The sequence below is a fragment of the Lytechinus pictus genome, chromosome 15, assembly GCF_037042905.1.
Source record: "Lytechinus pictus isolate F3 Inbred chromosome 15, Lp3.0, whole genome shotgun sequence".
In the NCBI taxonomy this organism is placed as follows: domain Eukaryota; kingdom Metazoa; phylum Echinodermata; class Echinoidea; order Temnopleuroida; family Toxopneustidae; genus Lytechinus; species Lytechinus pictus.
Window position 1 is genome coordinate 28,086,358 of NC_087259.1, and position 11,143 is coordinate 28,097,500.

An 11,143-nucleotide genomic window follows, 5' to 3' on the forward strand; every position below is an offset into this window, starting at 1 on the left:
AAAGAATTCAACTACTAAGATCTGAAGACTACAAATCTTAACGTTACAAGAAATAACGGAATAAAAAAATTAAGCACCTTATTTAAAAAGCTAAGTCGAACTTTTATCCTGATGAAAAGAATCAATTCTTCTTTTGACCATTTGGTGACATCACTCCTCCAAAAACAAACATAAGTCAATCATGAGGTATAAAGTCAGCAGTAGTCCTTTGGCAAAGGTCCAGGACCAGAGATTGTTCGTCTTGAGGACACCAATAACATCCATCTCAAAACTCTGGTCAAACAAATACTGATGTCATATCTAAGGAAAGTCACTTCTTCAAGTTTTGTCCAGTGGATTATTGACCTTGCTCATAAGAAACATACCGGTCCAACGGTAAAACCAAATCTTTGTCCACGTCCTGTGTAACCACGGGGAGCAAAGTCTTTGACGGGTAACTGTGACGGGTCACTCAAAGTCAGTGTGAATATAGACTTTTTCTGCTTTTTGAATATTGACTGCAATGATAAAACAAAGGAAATTATAATAAACAAGTAGTATATAAGCACACCAATCAATATGCTCCATCAGACACCTTACACCATACTGGCATACAGATCATGGGGGCCAGGGGGGGGGGGGTAGGCATGGACCCCTAAAAGTTTCATGACCATGAATATGGATGAAAAGAGAAAGAAATGGAAAAGGGTGAAAGATGATATCATTTTCTGAATATCATGTAAAAAAATGTTCACAAAATTAGATTTTTGTATCAAAAAGGTAAAAAACATTTGCTCGCTAACTTTGCTTTTTTGCAATCGTTTACAAATCTTATTTCATAGGCCTACTCCATGTCTGGTCCCCTCATAGAAGTCTAGGCAGTATACCTACAGGAATATTTCAGTATCTTGTTGAGAGCAGCATCCCTGCAATCAATGCCGTTTTGTGTATGCTAAAGTTAAAGGTTATGAAGCAGAATGACATTAGGCAGGACACCAGCTCAAAGGCACAGCTTGTACCTCCAATAAAATACCTTAAACTAAGATGATGTTGTAATCATAATCATGCCCTGATTTATTTTTCATGGAAATCAAACAATAAACATTTTTGACAATTTTTTTTTCGCAAAATTTTAGTAGGTTATAACAAAAGCCTATGAATCAACATTGATAGCAATTCTTCAAAATACATTTTTTCATAAATTTAAGAGAGTAGGCCTAATCTTCTAAATAATTTTTATATTTCATCTATTGTGGGAAACATCATTGAAATAATGAAAGTATGCAATATGAAGCTATTTTTTCATCTTACCTTACATCCATCTTTTGGTACGGCATATCCCGGCATACCATATTCTATGATGTCTTCATTATAACCTTTGAACTGTATTGAGCTATCATAGTTACGAGTCTTTTCATTGTAGTAAGCAGCAACTCTCAGACAGTTGAATGTGAATCTGAAATCAATGGATAAATGAAGATGAATCAGTCTCTACTGTTACCACATAGGACCAGATATTTTCTTCTGTAAAAATATCCTCTTGCCATATTAATTATGAAGATACAGGATTAGGGTTTGCTTGTGATATATTTGAGGACATGTCAATGTTTGGCATTTTAAGCAAAGACACTGTCTTGAGAGCAGATGGAAACATCATGTAGTAGATTTATCCATCTTTCGGATGTATCATTTGATTCATCTATCATTCTGTCTATTTCATGTATTTTTCATATTTTCCTTTGCACCTATATTGCAAGATAGTCTGCATTGTATAAATGCCTATCCTATTATGATTATATTATAAAGACACTGACAAAATCAAACTATGATATGAATCCACCTCTCTATCTTGTAAAGAACACATGAATTCAATTGTGTTTCAGAACAATACTCATTTTGCCCCCCCCCAAAAAAAAAACTACTTGAACAAGAAAACCTCCTTTAAAACTTAATAAAAATTCACTATTAAAGAATGAAGACTAAAATAACATTTGAGCGTTCTGCTACACCACTTACAATTGTGTTGCTGTATTACTTTTCATGTGTAAGAACCTAAGCTGAACAACATTGGCTTCATATTCTATCTCAAAACCTTCGCTCCATTCTGAAAACCAATCACTTCCTGGAGATTTAGCCCAATTTGAAGCTTCTCTCTGAAATTATAAGATGAAGAAGATAATACAATTAAATAATTGAAGACAGAACCTGACATCTAAGATGACTACAATCCACCTATAGACGTAGACTTGATGCATTAATAAAACTTGATATTTTCTTCACCTTTATTGTTGTCTGAAACAATCAGTTGAAAAGCAAGAAAATGCATGAAACTGAAGAAAAAGAAAGACTCCTAGAAATACAAAATGCCAAGTACATGAGTTAAATGCCTAGTGAGACAAAAAATCATGAAAATATTTTAATTATGATAGTATTTCTCTTGCAGTTCAAAAATTGATCAGTTAAAAATTTGAAATTGTTTACTTAAGAAGTTAGACGTCTGTAGATAATTAGTACAAAAATCGGGTTTAAATAACAACCCAACTCTTAACCAAATCGAGCCAATCATGTGATATTGTTGCTTATAGAGGAGCCTATCTTGTGTATAATTCATATTTGGGAACTGCCTAAAATTAGTGAAAAACTGACCAAAATCCTCACTGGACATACACAAAAGTCATTCTGCTTTTCTTCTTGACTTATTCAGAATGAATTCATGGACTTTGGTATTTCTTATATTCCTATATTCACTTGTTTATGGTAATAATGATAGGAAAAAAGAAAATGAAGAAAAAAATAATACATTAAAACATGTTAAAGTTTTGGGAAATAAAAAAATTTCTATTCATTTCATTGACTAATAAATATTTAATTGTCTGATGATGCAAAATAAGAGTAAACAAATACAGATTATTCAGACTCACTGAAGATGCAGCTGTGGCGTTAAGACACGTCAGCCCACCTTGGGCAAATTTACAGTTGGCTTGGAATTTATCGTTTGGTGCCCCTCCATTTGTATCTAACCAGTATAAACCTGTAACAGACATCAAATATGTTTCATTATAACAGTCACAAAAAATTAAATCATAGCATTTAAAAATAATCAAGTTGATACAAAATGAAAAAATTGAGTTAAAAGAAGTGCAAAGAGCTATCAACTTAAGTATCATTCAGAAAGAATTTGCTTCAAATCAGGGTGATACATTAATTACATAGTTCTGTGGAGGCAATAAATGAACAAATCAAGGAGACACTGGAAATGGGAACATTTTTTTGTGCCAGAATCTCAATATTCAGATAGTCATTCTGATAATTGTTGAGACTAAGCAGCTCTGAAAAGTGATTACATCAGGAATATTAAACAAGAGTGGAAGAGAAAGAGAAAGAGAGGGGTAGAGAGAAGGAATATATAAAAAAATATATAAAAAAGGAGGTGGAGAGCAAGAGATATGAGAAAGACAGAGAGGAAGAGAAAAGTAAAGGGAAAGAAAGAGAAAGAAAGAAAAAAAAAGATAGATTAATTCAAAAGCAAATATTGTGTGAGGGTTAAGTATTTGACAGAGATGAATAATATTTACCATCTTCTGAATCGGGATAATCCATGTAGATTTCTTTGCAGGATACAGCTGGTGCATTCCTGGTACCCCTTGGAGGTTCTATCTCTTCCTCTATCTCTCGTATTATATCAGTAATTACTTCAGGGGTGGGTGTAGGTTCAGGAGTAGTTGGTGGAGGGGTGGTGGTAGGGGCTGGGGTGGTGGTGGGGGCTGGGGTGGTGGTAGGGGGTAATGTTGTGAGGAATATTGTTGTAGGGGCAGCTGTGGTAGTGGTGGTTTTCTTTTTCTTCTTTCTCCTCTTCGTTGTGGTTGTTTCTCTCGTCGTTGTGGGTGGAGTTGTGGGTAGAGTTGTTGTAGGTGGTAGAGTTGTTGTGGTGGTGCGTCGTTTCTTTTTAGTTGTTGTTCCTTCTGTAGTGGTTGGAGGCTTATAGGAAAATAAGAATGAAAACGATATGATGAATGTGAATGTTACTTTGGCTATGCATATGCAGATGACCAAACATATCTTCAAAGACAACAATAATTGACTGCTTGCTAACTTCTTGAAAAACACCAGGAAACATACATGAACCTTCCATATAATGCTTCCATGTAACCACTCAGGGATCAGATACATGTCATTTGACAGCATATTATATAATCATATTGGATTGATACTACCATGCTTCAAATACATATTACCAGTGGTAGGTATTTCCATAGCAATACTGAATGAGCACCACCACAAAACAGGTTAAAATATTCACTGCCCTGTTCAGTTAGTTCCCGATTGAGCTTATGCAATTGTTTTTCTGAATTACCCAAATAGTTTTATTGCATTGCCTTAGTTAATGTGGCAACGGTGGGATAAGTAGTAAAGATTCTGAAATGACTGGTACCTCAATAAATGCTTCTAAAAATTTAGAAGCTGTATACTACCATAATGGAGAAAAGGATAAATGTCGTGACAAATTGGATGATTCCAGTATTAATAGTATACAAAATATATAGAAATGGGTAGTCCATCAGGTCGACAGAAGAAGAATCACTCACCAATGTTGGAGGAGGAGGACGAGTAGGAGCAGGTGGACCCGGTGGACCAGGGGGGCCAGGAGGACCCTGAGACAGAGACAGTAAGAGAGAGAGAGAGAGAGGCAGAAAGAGGGCAAAACAGAGAGAAACATACAAAGATTATGGCAACACATTACAACAATACATAAAATGATCAACCTTTTTTGTACGTCCAGCCCCCATTTTTCTTAAGTTTTACGTAACTTCATTAACTGACCAAGTCATGGTCCTTTACGAACATTACTGACTGTCAAAAGAACCAGAAATCACAGACAGAAAATGTCATGAAGGTACCATATATATGGGGTCAGCATAAATATTTTATGGAATTGCCCATTAAAAAGAAAGTAGTCAAAGGGTATAGCCCTCTCCATTGCTATCATAAAGAGCAGTAAAGCCATTGCCAACTGGAACTGCCTTTTCTCTGAAAAAACCCTCTAAAGGGTTACAAATACAGTCGTCAGTCATATGAAAAAAAAATGGAAACAAATGATTTCACTCACTGTTAAAAAAAATGACATTCTTGTTTATTTTCAAATAATATTCATTTGAATATACATGTACATTACTGTCATTTGAAGTTTTCCGTTTTCTTAAAAAGTCTAGAACATGTCATCAATTCAGGCGAACTTGCAAGCCCTGAAAAAGTGCAGCCAGTTTCAAAACTCACCCTTCTTCCTTTTTGTCCAGTGGAACCCTTATATCCTTTGGGTCCCTAAAAGAGATGATTAAGCAAAAATAAAATATGGCTATAAAACACTCCAAGATATAAATCCAATTTTTACCTTTTACTTAAAGCCTAACTTTGTTAAGGATCAAGTACTATACTTGTATTATTTACTTCTAAAGGCCTGGGAGACACCATAAAATCGATGTACAAAATTTGAGCAACTAGTAATCCTTAAAAATAAAAAAGAATAATAAATATCATAAGCTGATACCTACTGCAACATAGGGTCCAAAGGTCTTTATGGAAATAGTCTAGATCCATTTTTACAATCATAAAGACACAGGTGACAAAAAAGAAGTAATTCACATTTTGCAAAATTATAGTATATTCATGATTAATAATAACAAGTTTCAAATGATTGGGATGCAAATTTAATCACAACAGGGGAGCATTTCATAAAACAAAGAGTCAAATCACTGACAACTGGTACAAGCTACTGAAATACTTGCACCTGATTGGCTAAGATCGAATTAAACCTACCCTTTGACCATTTCTTCCAGGTTTACCTCTGGGTCCTGCATTACTCTGGTAACCCTGAATATAAAAAGAGGAACAAGTATTACATTCTTACATTACATTACATTACATTACATGTATTACTAATCTATATTAGTATCACTAATCTACATTTCTGCCCACATTAACAGTGTTGTAATTTGACAAAGAAGCATTTGTCATGATTGACAAGTACTGAAAGATAGAAGGGTTGCTTTATAGACAGGGTTCCCAGCTTTTCAAGAAAACAAAATTCCCTGATTTTTCCCTGATCAAGTTTAAAAATTCCCTGATAATTATTTACACCCATTCCCAGATTTGCACATTTTCTAAGTTGTTGCAGTAAATTACATGTATTTTCAGTATAAGAACAATAATGTAAAACTAATTAGCACCACCATAACCAGTCAATCATTGGATGTTGTTTTGATATGCAACAAAATATAAGAGTCTGACTGACTATCGTGCTTTCGACTTTTGGGCTGATCAAAATTCCCTGATGTTTCCCTCATTTGAGACATTTTCCCCCTGATTTTGAGGTATTTTATATCAAATTCCGGCTGATTATTCCCTGACTGGAAAAATGTATAATAATTTTCCCTGATGGGCTGGGAACCCTGATAGAGCACAATCAAGCAAACTATGGTCTCGATAAGGTCCAAGAAAATCCGGTATACTGTTTTAGATCACTCATGCTTTAGTACATTGGGAGAACATGTGTGTGAGGCAAATGATCAAAGTGAATGGCATAATAGAAACAATTGTGGCATGATAATGATAATAGTAATTATGTTGCAAACAACATTCACAAATTAACACATATTGTTCTTGCAATATTTGCAAAATAAAATAAAATCCTTTGGATGACGAAAAATTATTCCCAACCTTACCTTTTCTCCCTTGATACCTCCGATACCAGTTTCTCCCTTTGGACCTTGCTGACCTTTAGGACCCTGTGGGCCTGGAGTAGGCGGCCCTGGGTCACCTCTAACACCCTGGAATAAAAATTATCAATTCAGTTTAACATCAGGGGTGAGTTTTGAAAAGACCTAAAAATAGTAACTTTATCATTATGATAACTGCCATGGAATCTTGATTTTGATTTGCATGCTGACCCCTATTACTATAATGCTACCATGATCATAGTTTTGTTTAAAGAAGTGTGTCTCATAACCAATTGATTAGTATCTAATTGGTAAATTATGAAGTATACACAGAAAAATAAACCTATGATTTGTTATGGCCATTATACTATCATAAATTATAATTCTATTTAAAAAAAAAAAAATTATTATGCTGTTGTAATCTCATGAATGTGATGGCAGTTTTAGAATTAAAAGTTACTCCATTGAAGCAGGGCCTTCCCAACGGTGGGGTGATCTGACCAGGAGGATATTAATTGTTGAAAGATGTAAGTAATTACATAGAAAATGTTAGTTTTGATAGATAACAGTTGGTGAGGGAGCTCATTGAATAACTTCTGATATATTTCAGTTCTAGGACCAATGATAAGGGTTTATACCTTTTCTGTTCCTGGTGGACCCGGTGGACCTGATGGCCCTGGAGGACCAGGAGGACCCTGCAAAATGAAAAAAATCACATTTCTCATTTCTTTCTTTCTTTTCATAAGACAATATTTTGTTTACTTTATACATGTTCTTGAAATGCGATTACATAATACAGTCCATCCTCTCTTATCCGGACACGTTGGGACCAGCACCAATCCGGATAAGAGATTTATCCGGACCAAGGAGACCCAATATTAAATACATGCAGCTGCCTCCCCTATGGTAGCTGCACGTAATCTATTGTAGTGGGCGTACACAGACAGTATTCACTGCAGTGTCCGTGCAAATTATAGGCGTTTTTTACGGAAATGAAATCGATTGGTTACCAAACTCTTGGATAATTTACCTGCTGAAATGATTGAGGTATACATCGAGCATACCTTGAAAGAAAGAGAATGACTCGATGAAACTAAGTTTTAAAGTTGGAACATCGCGGCGAGCATTGAAAAGTCAGCCATTGTTATGACTGTAGGCTTAAACATGATAGATGGCGCTTTCCAGCCTCCCCTAGCGCTAGCTAGTGAGAAATGTGTTGTTTTTTCCCGGAAAAGAAAAGGGAACGTGATAAAATTATTGTGCTGCGCCCTGATTTACTGCAAAAATATCCTGTCAAAGTTCTTTCGGTGATTTAGGTAAGATATTTTCATAAAAATAATGTGGTTGTAGGTAGACTATATTTGAAAATGTATGTAATCAAAGTGAGTTTGCATAGGAATTTTGAGTTTAGAATGAAATCTCATTTCCCCATGTACTAGATTGAAAAAAAAAATCTTGGCAAGTGTGCATTTCGGATAATAAATCCGGATAAGGGGAGGCCGGATAAGAGAAGTCGGACTGTCATCAGTGTAAATATGACTAATTGTAAGTGGAAAAATTTGAATTGAATTGAACATTTAATTATAGATTTCAACATGGGCCAAAGTTTTTTGTGATCAGTTTATTTTATACTTTCGGAAATTCTGAATGTTTATTATCCTCCAAATTGTGATTCGATATTAATTAATTAAGAATTTTACATGCTCAATTAAATGACTGAAACAAAGTTACTTAACGCTGATAAAACCTCTCACTTTAAAAATTCAAAATATTGAAAGAAAACAGAGGAATAACGACAAAGGCATCAGTTGCGAATTAAAGTGAGAGCTTTAAAAATCATTTGACTTCTAATTCAAATTAACAGAAAAAATTTAAAATATTTGATAAAGGAGTTTACCGGTGGTCCTGTTCTTTTGCCCGGTGGTCCTGGTCTACCTGGGGAGCCTGGAGGTCCCTAAACAACAACAACAACAAAAACAGATGATATTACATCGCTTTATAATTCACTTTAAAAGTGCCTTTCAATTTATCATAATTTAACGGCCTTAGAATACAAAATTTAAAAGAAATATAGAGTCCATCTTCTAAATATACCTTCTAAAAATTGTCAGAAATATCAATGTTGAAATGAAAAGTGCAGTGCACTTTTCAGAATACCAATAAATATTGAGAAATCATATACAACAAAATCCACTAAATATAAAATAAAATAAGTAAATATATAAAAATCATGTTCCGACAAAAGAACACAGAAAATGTATAGAAATCAGGATAAAAAAACCTGTTGAATATAAAGAACATTGTATCATGGATGTTAAACCAGCATTCAAACCATTTCATACATGACATTATACATGATGCAATGAATCTGTAAAATGTTTAGAGATGTTTTTCCAATGTATCAAGTACTGTAATTTGGAATATACTTCTACTTATTATGATGATTATTTACTCCTTAATGAATATAGGTCATCAAGAGATGAATACATTATCCTACCTGGGTTCCAGGATCTCCTCTGTCACCTCTATAACCCCTGGATCCAGGTACGGATGGACCGGGAGGTCCCGGGGGTCCTTGATCTCCACGACGACCCATGTTTCCCTAAGGATAACAAAGGCAACAGGATTTAAGAACGCATGCTTGGTTTGACTTCATCAATCTTCATTTAAGTTAAATCACCATTATTTATGAATCTCCAGATGGGGACATTTCTCTGGGGAGAACAATTCCCCAAGTTGGATTCTGAGCACTTGTCTTTTGGAGGACAGTATTCCAAGAGGCAAATCTCCAAAGATATTGTACCGCTTAATGTTTCCCAGAAAGGTGTCCATTCAAGGAGCCATAAATCTCATCTTTACAGACACATCTACATATTTTGTAAATATAAATTGCAATATAGCATATTGCCAATCGGTTTGGCCCACTGAATGAAAAATTACACTTCGCTTGATTGACAAAAAAGCATATTTAGTTTAACCCTTTGCAATTTCACACATATTTCACCAATAAACATTAAAATAATTGTAATAAATATCGTGAATATCGTATATGATTTTTTTAAAATACCTTTTCTCCTTTGAATCCATCAGGTCCAGAAGAACCAGGATTTCCATCAAACGCCGGATCTGTCTCGCCTCTAGGACCACGTTCACCAGGTACACCTTGTAAGCCCTGCAAATGGAATGATCATAAATTAATAATATGGAAAGACTGGTATCATATCACTTCAAGCATATTTGCTTTTAAATATCAGTTGGCAATAATTAACCCCCCCCCAAAAAAAAAAATGTTTACTGATCCACAAATGGTCAAACTTTTCTTCACAATAATCTGAAAGCCACACCTGATTTTATGGAGGGGGAGGGGTTGAATGAGCACTTCACTCTACTCGTATGGCTTTAGACTTGTAAATGATCTTGCCTGTTGTTACAAGAGTAAGTCTAATTCACAGACTATTGAGCATCACCATGGCTAATGACTTTGATGAACTATCAATTTTGTCAACTGTCTGTTCGTCCCTACCATCAGCTGTCACCAGTATAATACCCACTGATAATGATTGTCATTTTGGTATAATACCATAAAGCCTTATTCCTGCTGGAATGCAGAAATGGAAGGTAGTGCATACACTGCGGGCACAACACCAGTCTGATCAGTGGGCTAATAACATATCAGTAGGACAATTATTAACATCATTTCAATGTAATAAGTGCTATATAAAAGTTTAATATTATTAGTATAATTACGCTTTACCTGGTCTCCCTTTTCTCCTTTTGCCCCATCCTCTCCGACCTCTCCTTTCTCCCCATCTACACCTGGTGGTCCCTGAACTCCACGGCGACCTCGAAAGCCTCGCAGTCCCTGCCTCCAAGAAAAAAAAATCAACATTTGCCTTTAACTATACAGGGTTTGATACAATTCAATCTGCTGAATAATGACTGTACTGTTCTTTTATTTGTCCTTAAAGTGTACCTTACGTTCTTGCCAATTGGAATGCATTCAATTCAATTTATTTATTCCCATTCAAAGTGAAGATATATTTGTCTAAATATCTGAGATAAAAGAAAAGTCCTGTCTGAAAAACAGTTCAATGAGAGGCAGTTATACATTCAGTCATAGGTATTACAATAATACTCAGTATAATGACAAATAGCACTTAACACGTAAAAAAGTCTCTATGAAACTCTCACTTCAATAATGCAGCAGTTTATACTTTTATTCAATAAAAAAAGGCAGGAAATATACAATGAAAATTAATGAAAATTGTGTGGAATTAGACAGTTTCAAGCTTATGATAAATAGTTATAGATGGTGATGAAAGACTACAATCAATAGGGTTGATATAATCAAATAACAAGTGGAACCCCTCTGGCAGTCTCGCCTGCATTATGCGATTCAGTGCTGACTTTGAAAATTATTGAATGATTATTCACAAAAAAAAACCATTCAT

General features: G+C 34.9%; 1 protein-coding gene across 2 annotated transcripts in view; it reads right to left on the bottom strand.

The window, feature by feature from the left end:
- Nucleotides 1–262: 262 nt before the first annotated feature.
- Nucleotides 263–11,143, bottom strand: part of LOC129278030 (collagen alpha-1(I) chain-like) — a 64,266-nt gene continuing 53,385 nt past the window's right edge. For both annotated transcript variants that reach the window (XM_054914231.2, XM_064110203.1), the window contains 14 exons: nt 10,447–10,554; nt 9,760–9,864; nt 9,190–9,294; nt 8,590–8,646; nt 7,331–7,387; nt 6,699–6,803; nt 5,794–5,847; nt 5,254–5,298; nt 4,566–4,631; nt 3,555–3,957; nt 2,901–3,010; nt 1,996–2,132; nt 1,291–1,435; nt 263–497 (listed from right to left, as the gene is read on the bottom strand). In XM_054914231.2, coding sequence (XP_054770206.2) covers nt 351–497; nt 1,291–1,435; nt 1,996–2,132; nt 2,901–3,010; nt 3,555–3,957; nt 4,566–4,631; nt 5,254–5,298; nt 5,794–5,847; nt 6,699–6,803; nt 7,331–7,387; nt 8,590–8,646; nt 9,190–9,294; nt 9,760–9,864; nt 10,447–10,554 — 1,644 coding nt within the window. In that variant the 3' untranslated portion in view covers nt 263–350. The remainder of the gene's footprint in view (nt 498–1,290; nt 1,436–1,995; nt 2,133–2,900; nt 3,011–3,554; nt 3,958–4,565; nt 4,632–5,253; nt 5,299–5,793; nt 5,848–6,698; nt 6,804–7,330; nt 7,388–8,589; nt 8,647–9,189; nt 9,295–9,759; nt 9,865–10,446; nt 10,555–11,143) is intronic.